At 44.9% G+C, this 15,398-nt stretch overlaps 1 protein-coding gene across 1 annotated transcript; it reads right to left on the reverse strand.

Moving 5' to 3' along the window:
• Positions 1 to 1,508: 1,508 nt before the first annotated feature.
• On the reverse strand, positions 1,509 to 11,501 carry tbx2b (T-box transcription factor 2b). The gene is made up of 7 exons (XM_076735901.1): positions 9,957 to 11,501; positions 8,800 to 9,067; positions 7,007 to 7,153; positions 5,740 to 5,816; positions 5,465 to 5,634; positions 3,906 to 4,489; positions 1,509 to 3,322 (listed from the first exon to the last, which is right to left on the reverse strand). Exons 1-7 carry the CDS (start codon positions 10,313 to 10,315, stop codon positions 2,873 to 2,875), a joined length of 2,055 nt encoding a protein of 684 aa, XP_076592016.1. The 5' UTR covers positions 10,316 to 11,501; the 3' UTR covers positions 1,509 to 2,872.
• Between the last annotated feature and the right edge of the window lie 3,897 nt (positions 11,502 to 15,398).

A 15,398-nucleotide genomic window follows, 5' to 3' on the forward strand; every position in this document is an offset into this window, starting at 1 on the left:
CCCCACGCCGTCACCAGTCATTAGTTATGATCCACAGGGCCTCCACAGGAGCCTATTGATCACTCATTGACTGATTGATTTAGACAAATACTTTTTGTCTCTCAGAGTGCGAGGTCGAGTCGCCCTCTCTGTTAATTGAAGATAACAGAGTGGCAACAATGGCCCCGTAATAGAATGAGAGTTTTGTGATTATCGCTGCAGAAAGAAAAGAAAATGAAGAAGGGGAGGGGGCGGGGGGGCTCTCTAATTAGGAAGCGGGGCGGTGTGGAGGCTGTGGCCGGCAGGCAGGCGACAGGCGCCGGGTCCTGGACAAAAGGCTGTCTGCTGCCCTAAACTCCCCCTGCTTAACCCTTTAAACCGAGACACACATACACAGTCACACACACAGTGCGGCAGCATCATGCTCCAACACATGCCGCAGCACACACACACACACACACACACACACACACACACACACACACACACACAGCGGTTCATATTTTGACATTGGTGATTAGAGCCAAACACTGACGATAAACGCTTTAAACACAAAAGAAAAATCTACAACAATTCAATTGGAGTTAATAAAACTCGTCCGGTGCTGTACTTCATGTTTCACCCCTGAACACGTGACACGGGCTGTTTAGCTTATTAAATAAAATTGTTGGTATCAAACCACGTTAAATGCGGATCTGTGTTCCACAGTGTAGGAGCGGGACCTGATAACCTGCCTGCTGCGTTAACAGGGAGCAGCTGAAGGGTCTCAGGCTGCAGAGGATGTGTGTGAGCAGCACAGAAAGCTCTTCCTATAAATACTTACATTACTCGACTCTTTCTAAAAATACAGCCGGGTACACAATACTGAAGGAAATGCTGATTGACGGTGACTGAGGACCTGCTCAAAATAGACCCGGACGGCGGTGCGTGCAGGAGACAGACCCGATTTAACAGAAATAACAATTCATAGACATCCCGCTGGTATTACTACTACTGCTGCTTCTACTGCTGCACAACTGGTAAAAACAACAGAGAAATAATATCAAGCAAAGAGCCTGTTTCTTATTCCACTGGTCAAACTAATTCCTAACATGATCACATACAATTTAACATTCACAGCTGTGGCTTCTCTGCAAAATTTCCATGAACAAATTATACAAACAATTTTCCCCATCTTATTTAAATGTAGTTTTAATAACACGAATTAAACCCGATAACATTTTCTTATCAAATTCAACCAATCACATGCAGTTCCTGCCCCGTTTCCTGTTCAATACTTGACCGAAAGAGGGCGCTCCTGCCACGTGTGTGTGTGTGTGTGTGTGTGTGTGTGTGTAGCTGTGTGTATAAAAGCATGGACGACTTCATTCAAAATAATCTATAAAATAATGTCTAAATTCGCTGTTTTGCTCTTATTAGATGATAATAACAACAATAAAAAGTAAAAATACTTATAATAATAATAATGATGCGCTTGCAAGATTTCAGCACAACGATTTTTTATTGAAATTGTGAGACAAAAAAAAAAAAAAAAAAAAAAAAAGAAACCCGGACAACCAGCATAAACAAGATACTTTCATTTTTAAATATACTTATGAATAGATAAGAATGATGCGCCCATAGGAGGAATTGCTTTGAACGTCTCCTGGCTGGAGTGAAATAACCTGAGGTGTTTTTGAATCCATGTGGAGCTCTCTCTCTCTCTGTTCCTCTGTATTTGTCGGTGGATGCAGACTAAAACATGGCACACACGTCTTCTAAAAATCAGCAATGCTTCATACACAGTTTTTCAAACCAACAAGCGCTAAATAGCTTTCATGTACAGTATATGTTCATGTAAAATGGGGGAAAGGATGAGGAGAAAAAAAAAAAAAAAAGCAACGAGTTAAATTCGAAATATATACACGCTAATATACAGCCTTGAATAAATTAATACCAATTGCATATTCTTGGATCTTAGCTTTATTTACAGAAATTTGTTTTATCTTTAATTACATAAATAGCTCCGAGAGAATTTTTCTGGCATGAAATGATTCGCGGTTCCTTCTCTCTGTTGCAGAGGGAACGTTCACCTTCCATGCCTCTTGAAATAATCAGGCCTGGAAAAGGTTTTTGGATGCAGCTTGAGACCTGCCTGTCGGCGTGATGAGGCTCCTGTTCAGGGCTCAGCTCGGTGTTTACAAACCGGGCCTGGATGCTCAAATGCTTCAAGTTAACCAAACTCAACACACACTTTCCACTGTGCGCCGCTCAGTCTGTGGCGCTGCAGGCCCTCGAGCAGGCCAGACCGATATATGGGGCCGATACTGGCCTGGTGTGGTCCACCTCTGATATCATGGAAATGATGAAGTTTGATTATGTTTTTATAGTGGAACTGATCATCCTTGAAATGAAGTGGTCACATTTTTCTTTATATTATCTTCTCATCATTTTTGTGTTTCCCTGTCTAAAAAGTGTTCCCATGTATATTTTCTTGTATATTTTCTACATTTACTTATTTGTTAGTTTTATATATATTTTTTTATTTTATCAATGTAGAAATGTATCCCAGAGTGTCTATGAGGGTATACCTGCCTTCAGGAATCGCTAACCCTAAAACGCCGGGATTCAGGGGAGAGTTTTGCCGCCTGACGGAGGTCAAAATGTTGACTGACGGCCTTTCCATCCTTCCTAACAGGTCAGCACTGGACGAAAGCCTCAATACTTGTGAACTTAAAAAGCTTAAATTTTATTATATGGACTAAATTTCTATCTGCAGCTTTGTTCTGAAAAATACCAGTCATCGGCCTTTACTGACCCATATCGGTCTCGTCCCAGTCTCCATAATGTGCTGTACAGGACATATGCACTTATAGTCCTCTGGTAAGTCTTCATCTCAGACTGACAGTCTTCATCACTTAGGAGAGTCTGCAGTCGGAGAGGGTTCTCTCTGGCCCTCCAGGCCGCTGACCAGTCTCTGGATGCTCTGTAGCTCATTCACCGAGTCCTTCATGGAGGTTTTGGGAGATCCGGTCCTCCCACTTGACCCACCCGTCTTATGGTTGCTGTGGTGCTCTGGGGCTGGGCTGGCCTCCCTGCTGCCTGGTTTGGAGGATTCAGAGCCTGGGTTGAGGCTGCCCTGCAGGCTGGTTGTGAGCAGGCTGGTGCTCTGAGGCAGCGACACTGGGAGCTGGTAGGGGTTGAAACGGAGCCGAGGCCGGGATGAGCTCAGGAAGGGGTTCCTAGAGAGCGGGCTGGAGCTGCTGGTAGCTGGGAGGGCTGAGGCTGAGGCCGCCGCCGCAGCTGCCGCCATGTAGGTGTAAGGATATGGGAAAAGTCCTCCAAATGGAGGCATGGGGATGCCCTGGAATATGAAAGAGGAAAGACTTGAGGTCACAGCTGAACACACCATTATTTCTGGTCAAGTGGTCAAACAATCAAATAGTGATATATTTTTCCAACACACAAACAGCAGCCAAACAATCTCTTTTCTTCAAACAGAATTCTATGAAAGTATAGGATGGATCTGATACAAACACAACAAATGTTTTAATTCTATGAGTCTGCGACTCTTATTACAAATAGTTTACGCCACAGAAGCCTGATAGCATGTTTGAAACATTCATTCGATGACTGTTTTTATTATTAAATCCACGTGTTAACGCAAGGACGTTCACAGAAGTCCTACATGTTTTCATGCAGCAAATACATGAATTCTTGCTTCACTGATCAGGCTAATTATCAGCACTAAATAAAACACAGCTCTGACTGGACTGTGCAAGGTGAGGGTTACATTACCACTTATGTTCCTATGAAGGTAAGACTTGACACCTAATCCTGTCTACGCTCAACACAAAGCTCCAGTTTTCCTGTCCTGCTGACGTCAGTTCAGTGCTACAGGTGTACGGGCAAAGTAAATCATTTTCTGACTGGGTGACCTTCCTTACCTGAGAGGCGAGCATGTGCTGGGACAGATGGAAGGGGAAGGGGTTGGGGGTTCCTCCTGTGCCCTGGGCAGAGAGGCTACCATTCTCCAAACCACTTGCTCCGGATACAGAGGCCAATAGATGCCCCATGCCCATAGCAGAAAAGGCTCCAGGGGCCATGGCAAACTGCCCGGGGTGAAACAACAGCGGCGATCCGGTGTTCAGAGGGTTAAAGAACTGCTGACTGTGCAGGCCAGACAGAGCCAGGCTTTGTAAGTGGCCCGGGCTGAAGTGCGAGGGGCTCTCAGTCTGGACCATGAGTGGGGAAAAGGCGTCCTTACTGGCACTGATGCCTCCGGCCTCTGAGTCCTTTGTCGACACGTCCGTGGTGTCCTTCCTGTACCGGCTCTCCACTTTGTCCTTCTCTAGGTTCCTTATACTGAATATGGAGTCATCCTTCTTTTCTGTGCTGGGCCTGTCCCTCACACGCTCCTCACACCTGGAGCTGTAGGGGGACACGGGTTCAGGTGCCGGGCTGTTGGAGCCAGTGCAGAGCTCATCATGATGGTCCAGCTCCTGCTCACTGTCAGTGCATGTTTTGTCATCTACAACATAGGAATCACATTGGGAAAAAGATGTGTAAGCAGGGGTTCCAACCATTTATCTCCCACCTCTACCCAACCCATCACAAAACACACCAGTAACCTACACACACACTAGAAAGGCAACATAAGCCTGGTGGGAGCATTTAACTCTCAAAATCCACCCTGCATGTTTCCGACCATATGTTCAATCTTTTAATGTTTAAAATCAACACCTGGCCCATATTTTAAATGTAGATTTACAGTGTTTATTTATATCTAACAGCCATGTATTATTTGTCAAACTGTATAAAACTTTTGAGTAAGCATATATTAGAAAAATCCACACATTAAATTTAATTAAAGAAACAGGGTGCATTAAACCTGAATAAACTGTTTTAAATTAATTTTAAAAATGTACCTTAATAAGAGCAAATAAAAAGTAAAACCAGATAACACTTAAAATATTTACCTCAAAAATAAATGGAACTCAAATGTCTATAACCCCAACAGGAGTTTTACACACTGTATATTCTCAATGAGAACATTTATATTTCAACGTGAATATAATAACCGTCTGCAGTCATTCATTCAGTTCAGGCTGATTATACAGCTCACATACACCGTCGCTACATATAGAAGTTGATGTGATGAGCTGTCAAACGCTGTCAGCTCCTGCACCATAAATACACCTTAATTCACGTCATCACACAGGTCCCGTAAATTCAGAATAATAACAAAAATATGTATTTCTGGAATATTCGACAATCACTGATTTTGATTAATAGGTATTTTCCTCCATCAAATCACAACCATATTTCAGCCAATTTTACACATTTTTAATGTCTGCATTTAAATCCTAAATTTCTGAATGATTATTCTGCAACAGTTAATGGCTGTTGGATTTGAGACTTTAGGCCAATCCCATTATGTCACACCATAGCTAAAACTCATTCCAGCTAATATATGGGCCCCAAAATAAATGATAGTGCTTCTCACCTCGACTGGGCCTGCTGAACCTCAGCGGGCTGGAACCTGCTCCCAGCGGGGAATGGACGGTGTCCCTGCCGGCCGGAGCCTCACTGGATGAGGCGTCCGAGTCCGCGCCCTCCCGGTCCGTCTTACACTGGTCTTCATACATCCGCAGCGACGGCATGGTCAGCTGTTTCCTGTCAATAATATTGATAACAGTAATGCAAAGACTGCTACTACTATTAGTAATAATTCACACACGTACAGGTCATTTTTGGGGGGATTAGGCGGCAGTGAGATACCTTTTCTCTCTCCTTCCGTTCCCCGTGTCTCTGAATCCTTTGGCAAAAGGGTTGTTGTCTATCTTCAGCTGCGTTATCTGTCAAACATACAAAGTTAGAATAAATGTTAGAGGAATGGAACCAGAACAAAAACATGAAGCGTGTACCTGGCCAGTATTTGGGCCAGCAGCGTGTTTGGATTAACACACGCGGAAACCAGCGTGTTGGACAGGAGCCACGGTAGCCTCGGATTTGCATTATTAATAAAAGCGTAATGATGGGGCGTTATTCTCATAGGCCCCAGGAGAAAAATTGTGCCACGAAATATTCCTCTATGGGGCCACACAAGCCTCCATTCCCCCAGAAAAAAGGCAGAGGGAGCAATACTGGAACAGATGACTATCATATCAATAATTAATAATGCGGTTTGGATCACTGCTGCTTCACGATCTGTCCTGATGTGGAGGAGGACGGTGCTGCTCCACGCTCGGGCACGGGGCCGGTCAGGGCCTGTGTGGCTCCTGCAGGAGCTCCTAGGCTGCTGGAGGCCCTAAGTGGCGTTTCAACAGGACGCTGCAGGCGTTTGCTATTTGAGCAGAGAGAGTGTCCTGCAGCATCTGTCCACTGTGGCTGCAGGCTGACCAGCCTTTTAAATGCCCTCTAATCGATGGTGACTCTTTGCCATAAACTTTTACAACAAGACCCCCCTCACTCCGACCCCCCCTGAACACAAGCGCCAATTAGCTTCGTGGAGGAGGATAAAGAGTCAGCGAAAGGGCTTATAATAATGCCATCAAATACACACATGTACAAAACCTCACTTTAAATGTGCACGATTTTTAAATCGGCAAATAGTTTCTTAAATCCAAAAACCCAGAGGCTTCCAGTGCCATTTTTGAGAAGATAAAAAAAAATTAAATAAAAAAAAGGGTCATGTTTGATGGAGCATCACTACAAAACACAACACACTCTCCACATTTATTCATGTGGTCAAGGTAAGAGCCCGTTTATAGGCCGTGAAATGCAGACAACACACAGCACACAACACTTTGGCTGCACATTTGAATGCAGTCCGAAATGTCTGCTACGCCCACAAGTCCAGGCAAAAACAGCAATTAAAAAAATCAAGTGAGACATGGGAGTCCTCTGCAGGGAAATTAGGCGACCTACAAAATCAGATTAAGTCTTCGGGGGTTGGTGGTGGGGGATGGGATGCATATAGGACATTTATTATGCAAAGTATAGCAGCCATATTAGAGCAGTTGGTCGAGTGTGAACGGTGACTCACCTTGTCGTTCTGATACGCTGTCACAGCCACGAACTCGGTCTCCGGGAAGACGTAGGTCCTGAAGGTGCTGTAGGGGAGCTTCAGGATGTCGTTGGCCCGCACTATGTGGAACCTGGGCTGGTACTTGTGCATGGAGTTCAGGATTGTCTGGACCAACACACACAAACGCACAGCTTTGGAGTGAATATCTCGTCAGTGCATCACCTCTCTCTCTCATTTTTTCCTCCATATTAAAAGTCGACACTAGACACAATGTGTTGACGCGGATCATCCAGCGCATTGTTATTAATGCTGGTATAATTACTGTGTGAGCAGACGTGTCTGTAATTAGTGCGGGGCAAAGGGAAAAAACCTGACCAGGCCACACATGTTGTCAGGAGGGTACAGAACCACAGCAAAAATGGATTTGACCCAGTTTATAGCGAGACAAAAACTACACATTTCAACTCTTTCATTCATTTCAAATGTACCAGCAGACACTTCACAGGCTGTGAGCTTGGAATTACAGCCGGAGGGCCTGTCTGTTTTCACACACACAGCAACAAAGACTTCACTTACATTTTAATATAAAAGGGTTTTTTAAAATTCAAAAAATAAGCCAGTAAAACAAATTGAAAGCGACAATCAAACGCTGTGAATATTCGGATAAAATATTAATGCCAGATAAAAAGACATTAACTTTACGACTTAAACATGACACATAAACAGCAAAAAGATGTGTAAAGGCGTCCTGTGTATTAAAAGAAAATCCTGCCTGTAACCGATTGCAAATTTAGTCTGACATGTAAATGTTGAATTTGTTTCCAGTCGGAAGCACACTGTGCCTGCCAGTCAGACGCACTTTCTGAGACATTTATCATTTGCTCCCATTATTTTTACTCTACCTGCATATTATTGCACCGGTAAGAAAATCTGAAATACATGGTAAATAAATGGGGGAAATGTTGTAGGTAAAACATGCAGACACCGCAGCATCCAGACTTCATTATAGAACATTATAGATGGATATTATACAAAATAACAGCACACACCTACACTACACTTCAGTACTGTTTTGTTCCAGGCTGGAGGGGACATCAGACACGTCAGTCAGCTCCGCCATTCAAGCTCATTTCACGTCATTTCTCTCTGACCCGATTTGATGATACACCACTTAATCCCACAGCCATGCAAACATGCAGCTCAGATATGATGTTTGTTTTTTATTCCCAATAAAACCTCGGTTAGAAATCAAGGATAAACATGGTCTACAGCCCCGCGCTGCTGCACAGAGCCCGGCCTGGCTGTGGATATGTGGATGCGGGAGGAGGAAACGCAGGCTGATAATATTCCGGAGAGCTGCGAGGAAACATAAGCTCTATGCCAGCAGCAGTGGGAAGTCAAGTGGCGACCAAGTGTCAACAACTTTGGATGTAAAGACGTTCAGCCGCATAAATTTACGCACCCTCAAGCGCATTTATTCTGCTTTTAGCACCTATGTTCTAAATGTATTTTCTTTGTCTCAAAAGAGCTCTTTTTTTTCTTGTCTTTGTCTCTTTCATAATTCCCCTGCAGCAGTTTGAATTCAGCACATGCTATGTGTTCACTTTGTATTTATTTTCTATTATTCTCCTGTCTGTTACTTCTCATTGTTTTGATGCTATAACTTCCCACTTTGCCCACTGCTTCATAAAAATTTCATCTGATCTTAAAACAACTAAAAACACGCTGCCCTGTGTGTTCCAAAAGCAAACTCTTAGTAAATCTGAAAAAATGTCTGCTCACTCGAGAAAAAAAAAAATGTGTATGCTTACAAATCCGTGTTTGTCTGAGATGTTGTTGGTCAGCTTGAGTTTATGGAAAGCAACAGGCTTGGCCATCCACTGCTCGCCGGTGGCCGGGCTGTCCGGGTGGATATACATCCTCTTGGGCATCTCCGGGTCGGCCTTGCCCGCCACCATCCAGCGGGAGTTGTGGAACTTGTAGCGGCAGTCGTCCGCCGCCACGATGTCCATCAGCAGGATGTATTTGGCTTTTTTATCGAGCCCGTTTATTCGCACTTTGAACGGAGGGAACATCCTCCTGAAGAGAGAAACACACATGGAGTCAACACGCCGTGATTCAAGCGAAACACAACATCAGATTATCATCCAAAGCTTGAACAAATCTTACAAAAGAGGCATTGAAGGCGACGGGGACGCAGAAAAAACACAGCGCTTTGACAAGGGCGAGTATTGTAATTGTCAGATATTACACGCAATTAGGCGACAGCAAAACCGGAGTATGTGTGTGTGTATGCGTGTGTGTGTGTGTGTGTGCGTGCGCGTCTGTGGTGTCTGTCCGCCTGCGTGTGTGTATGTGTGTGTTGTCCAAGCCCTACACTACAAAGCTGAGCAGTATATTTATGACCACACCACTTCACGTCCCTGCTTTTTGAAGTGACAGCCTGTTTATAAAATCCAGAAGCTCTGCAGTTTGAGAGATAAAACCTGATTAAAGCTCAGGTCACATTTTCCCAAAAAATATGCCCAATATGGAGCTTGATCAGTCTGGAAAAATATCCTAAATATTTCAAAATAAATCAACGTTTTATTCATTTAAGCTAATTGTGTTGATAAATGAAGCCAAAACAACTCTAAAGACATACGGATTTACAGGACCGGAACTCCATTTAAAAACAATATATTTCGTGTATAATGTGGGGTAAACATAACATGTTCTTGTAGTATTTTCTAGTTTTCTTGTTTATTTTTATTCGTCGTGGAGCAAGCTAACAATCGGTGGGGAAATAAATACTGACTAGCAAAGGCCTGAGGAAAAGGCTGCCGTTTACGTGAATAAATGGCTTTTTGGCTGCTCGAAACTTGACTCTTTCTCTGTATATATACAGACAAATTGCCGTTTGTTATATTTACAATAAAGTCTTCTCTGTGTATCCATAAGAGGAATTACAGTTCCGAGCATTTCTTACCTTCCGGACTTGGTAATAACCATCTCCGTCCCGAGTTTATGAAACTGGTCCCAAAGATCCTTGGCTTCCAGTGTAACTTTAGGGTCGTCGTCGACTTCCTCCTCTGGCTCCAGGCTCTTCATGCTGCGGAGATGAGCCGCCTGATGGTGGCTGAGGGCCGGGTGGAGCCCAGCCTCCGCCGCCCCGGCCAGGCCGTGGTCCGCGATGGGCTTGGTGAGCGCCCCGGGAGGCAGGCTGAGCGCAGGGAAGAAGGAAGGCTGCGCGGCCGCTAAGAAGGCGGACATGGGGAAGTCGGTCGGCCGGTGTGCGTGGAAAGGGTGATAAGCCATTGCAGTCCCTGTAAAAACTGGATCTCTCATCGGTGCATCCACAAAAACCGAAATGAAATAATGGATGTTTTTATTGGTATTTCCCCCCAAACTAGAGCCAGTGTAGGTCCGCGCTTCGCCAGCAGTTAATTTCTGTAAAGCAGTACAGAGGAGCGCAGCGCCTTGTCAAGCACACAGCGCGTTATCAGGGTGAAGAAAATAGCCCAGAGTTGCTGTTGATGTACTTTTCCTTTGGCTCCTCCGCCGAATCCTTCAGTAGAAGCGGCGCTGTGAAGGCAGTGCCCGGCTGCGCTGTGAACCTCTCAGAGAAATAAGCAGTTTCTCTGCTTCAGTCATCCCACACTGACTGGAGAGATGTGGCCGCGTTCACTGCAGATCTGTGACTATCTCACATGTCCTTCCTGCCTCCATCCCCAACACTAATGAACCAAGCCCCTTTGATTGCTGATTTTACGCTTTCTGGACCAATTGTGGGCCCCTATAGGCGTGGTTCTGACAGCTCCGGCCAGACTCTCGAAGAGGAGGGGGGCAAGAAGGTGTCGGAAGCATTAGCAGTAAGAAAACATGTCAACAGAATAAAATATTAACCAATGACAGGAAAGATCGGGAAATCCCACCCCCATTTCCAAGCCAAACACCGGGTCAGCCCTCAGTTCTTGGCCGGTGGAGGCATCACCTCTCTCGGCTTGCGTTTTTACAATGTCGCCTCCGGAGAAAGCAACCTGTCCACAGACTCACTGTGTTAATACTCACCTTAATACAGAGGAACAGCTCCAGCTCTCCACGTTTACCACTGTCTTTTAGAACAACTCACAACAGTAAATCCACGACTCGCAGCTCATGCTCTACATTCCGGAGAGATTTATTTCCAAGAGCTGCTCTCTCTCGGTCGCTCTCTATAATAACAGACTTGTAATTATTCCATGATATCGGCCGCTTTGACGCCTAGGCTGGATTTGCCTCACATTAGCCCAGGCTGTGTTAGCTGACTTCAGCCTCATACAGCCCGGCTTCCCCAGGCGAGAGCCATTTATCTGTGCGTTTCCCTGATCGAGCTGACGGGGAGGCAGCGGCAGCCGCAGCGGCAGCACTGCAGCGTAATAAAGAGACAAGGCTGGAAAAGACAAACCCAGATGCTGCGTGGAGGAAAAAAGAGGAAACCAGATGAATGGTGATGAATGAATTTTGAGAGAAAAATCAGGGAGAAGCAAAGCGGTGAGTGCTCACTTCGATCAGTCTTCCTTGTTTGGATAAAGTTGCAAAAAGTTCCTTTTCTTGGAACCTCTCGGGCATATTTTGATTTTTAAATGAGACTAAATATCATTATTGTCAGTGCACTTGTATTATTCCTGTTGTTTCATGTCGTGCTGATTTTGTGTAGAGTATCGTTTGCATTGCCACATCAAACAGTTGCAGCGATGAGATGATTTAGTGCTCAGTCTCAGAGCTGAGGGCAGGCCGTGGTAGCGTGTAATCTCCGACAGGTTGTATTTTGTCAAACCAGGGACAGTGCGGGGCTCCGGGAGCCACGGTGGCCCCCACCAGCCCTGCACTCCGCTCTGCTGAGCTCCTTTATAAATCCAGCGCCGCAGCTCTTGATTAACTTGGACTCAGTTTGTTAAAGAGCCGCTCGGCGCCAGACGGCTGATGCGCCACAATAAGAACAATCTCTTGTCTCTTTATATTTACCCTGAAGTCCTGCATGTGCGAGCCCCTCTGGCCCCCTCAGCAGCCTCATCTGCGCCTCCGCTCCACTTTTTCTGCGTCGGTCATGACTTGGTGTCAGATGTGATTTTTTTTTTTCTTTTTGGATAAACAGCTGCTTTCTCTGGGCAGAAAGGACGGTGATGTGGGCCACAAGCGTCACTTCGACAAAAACTGAAACAAAAAGTGATAATCCTTCTGAATGAGACACAGAGACAACTGCGCATTTCCTTTTAACCCTTGGGACTTAGCCGCTCCTCTGTGGCTTCCGCTGAAAGGCATACACAACTCTTACTGGCCATAAAAATGTCTTGAATAATATTTATAAACCATTATTATTAATACATTAAATTCTCCTAATACCCAATCGGCCGTTTTAAGGCTGTAAAACAATCAAATTAAGTCATGCTGCTTTAAAGAGACTGAACGTGCAAAACAAAATGGTTTAATATTCTTCAATGCGACCCAAAAATGCAAGTGCAGAAAGTTCAGCAGCGAGCATCTGCGTGTCAGATACAGCATGTTATGTGATTTAAGAGCATGAAATGTTTGCACATCTCCGCTCTGTTACACACTTGTTGCTCGGCTTCCATCACATTGATACAGCTTTGCGTCAAGAGTCAGGACAGGAGCAGCCACAGCACAACACAGCCAGAGCGAATTATACCTGAATGAAGCCAAAACAGTTTGTGCATGCCCAGGAAGCACATTATATCAGACACAAGTCCCTGGAGCATCGACTGTTTCACACAGTTGGCAACAACAGCAAAGTCAGTGTGAAAAAACGGATTTTCAGTCAGCCAGGTGTTGGAAATAAATGCCTTTGAGCATCAGCTTCACATGAGAATGTAAAATCAACAAGATTGTCTTGCACATAGCTCAGAGTTTTCTTCAGAGTGATAGTGTGGTGTGTATCTGCTATAATTTGGCCGGACAGCTGACTTGTTTGGAATGCTGCACCTTCAGATTTATGAAATGACAGAGATGTAGGAGCGCCGTGGGAGCGGCGGCGGTTTGTGGGGCTGCATGCGAGCAGCTTTCGTGGGGAGAAAAAAAAGATTAGCAACATATGGAGGTGGATAACGGTTTTTCTGCCGGAATACTCAACTGGATAATTGTATCAACAATGCTTGTGCAAATTAGTCACCATTTATTTGTTCTGTGCCTTCAACAGTACAGAAATTTCCATTACGCGCGATTTAAAAGTCATTAAGTCGAGGGAGGATTGCTGCGAGCTGCTGGTAGATCTGCATAGAAGGAGCACTGTGCTGATATATTTACATATTCTGTGTCTTTAGGATTAATGAAAGCAGACAGTAAATATGCTCATTAGACTTGTTCTTTGGAATGGGTGTGTGTCAGAGGTGTCAGTTGGGCATGTGGAGGTAGGATGGAGTAAAAAGATCTTGCAAAAATGCGCAAAATGAAGGTTGGAAACATGTCCAATAAGAGGAGTAACTTCAAAAGTTTTGGCCTCCAATTTTCTTGTACATCATAGTTCAGATAATTTATAATATGGACAAAAGGTGCATTATCTTATACCCAAAAAGGAGTCAAAACAAGCAGCTTTGGAGGCTGAAACTCAGATATTTGATACAAAGAGCTGTCAGTCACCATTGGATTTTAAGTGAATTAACTTCTTGCATGACGCTTTCCACGCAGTAGGAAGTTGGCCAAAGCCTCTGTGTCCTTGATCCGTCCGCTCAATACAGTATGCTACAGCTGCAGATGTGAAAATGTGCATAACAGCGTCTTCCGTCCCGGTGATTTGGCCCCCGTGTCAGCGATCCTGGCCAAAGACGCTCTAATTACAACATAACAGGACAGTTTTGCGCCATATTCGTCTATAATCAAGTATTGTTATTTTCTTCCTCCCCTCGACATTGTTACTTTCTTCCTTTTATCTCTCCATCTTCTCCTCCCATCTCTCTGCATCATCTCTCCGGCTATATTTAGCGGCTAGACTGAGGCCTTGGCGCCAGACCGTTTAAGACCTGTCAAAGTCCCTCATATTTCCCCTTGTCACATGGAAACCCGGCGACCAGCGGCCCTCTCCTCCTCCTCCTCCTCCTCCTCCTCTTATCCTCCTCCTTTTTTCTTTTCGTTCTCCTCCCTCGTCCTCCTCCTGCAGCCACCAGCAGCCCTCCTCCTCCTCCTCCTGTTCCTCCTCTCCTTCATCTCCTCCACCTCCTTCACAGTTCACTCTGCTAAATGAAACATATCAGTTCTCACTTGTAGGGAAAGCAAAATGTTTCCTCAACCCCTCCCCAACACACACACACACACACACACACACACACACACACACACACACAGAGAACCATACTACCCTATTATTTAGAGCAATACAATGAAAGAGATGCTTATTGGGACTAGAATAATACCTGATACATCACAGCTCTTCTGTAAAACAAACAGAGGAGCGTAGACATTGGACATGACTTCATGACAAACTCAGTCATAAACTACCACCACTCATATCCAGTTAGCTGCCATCCCTAAAGCCTGCTTTACCCTCCTATTCTCCGGTCATGTATTTGAACTGCAGCAACATTGTATGGAGGCTGTGGGTGCGTCTGACTGGGAGGTGGTTCACCAGATGGGGGCGCTATGGTGACCCAGGGGAGTCGGAGAAGAGCGACAGAGCTGTCACATCCACAGACTTTACAGCAGGCAGCATTCTGATAGCATAGACACTCACACAGAGCACAGTCTGATTAGGTTTAGTCCCACAGAGCCTCATAAGAAGCGTTGACTTGACTCTTTACATCGCAGAGATTGTCATACTTTGTCTGATTAGGATCATTTTCAGTTATTTTAATGATGGTGAAAGTGTGTCATAGGTTATTGTGTTGAGGAGACCGGGGGCCCTTGGGTGGCTCTGGACTCCACTTTGTGAGGCGCTGATGAGAAGCAAAACCAGTACGACCACAGGTGAACGAGTGCATGACGCACCGCAGAGCTGCGCGCGCCTGCATGTGTTTATTCAGTGATAAGGTGTAACACATAGGATCAATGGATGTGACGCGTGCTTCCAAATATATCACTATGACGTTAACCCGACTGTCATTACCGTCCCCGTTTTTTCACCTGTAGCCTTAATACAATCACCTCCTCTATTGTCGGGTTGCTGGTTGGAGGAACCTTCCCGTTGTGCCTTTGAGCCCAAAGGCAGCACACTGCCGTTAGGTCTGTGGCGCCTCTTGCATCCACAGAATGACCACATTTTTTCAATCACTAATAGAGACATTAGGATATTTTCTGTGCATTGGTGTATGTGCATCAAATTTGAAATAAATGAAAAACGTATTTGATCCCATTGAATCATCTTCTTAAAAATCACTTTAACGCACCTTTCGGAAAACGCCCTTTAGAAATGCTGCAGGTCCCCGAAACCGATAAACTGACT

Source organism: Chaetodon auriga, chromosome 7 (genome assembly GCF_051107435.1).
Source record: "Chaetodon auriga isolate fChaAug3 chromosome 7, fChaAug3.hap1, whole genome shotgun sequence".
In the NCBI taxonomy this organism is placed as follows: Eukaryota; Metazoa; Chordata; class Actinopteri; order Chaetodontiformes; family Chaetodontidae; genus Chaetodon; species Chaetodon auriga.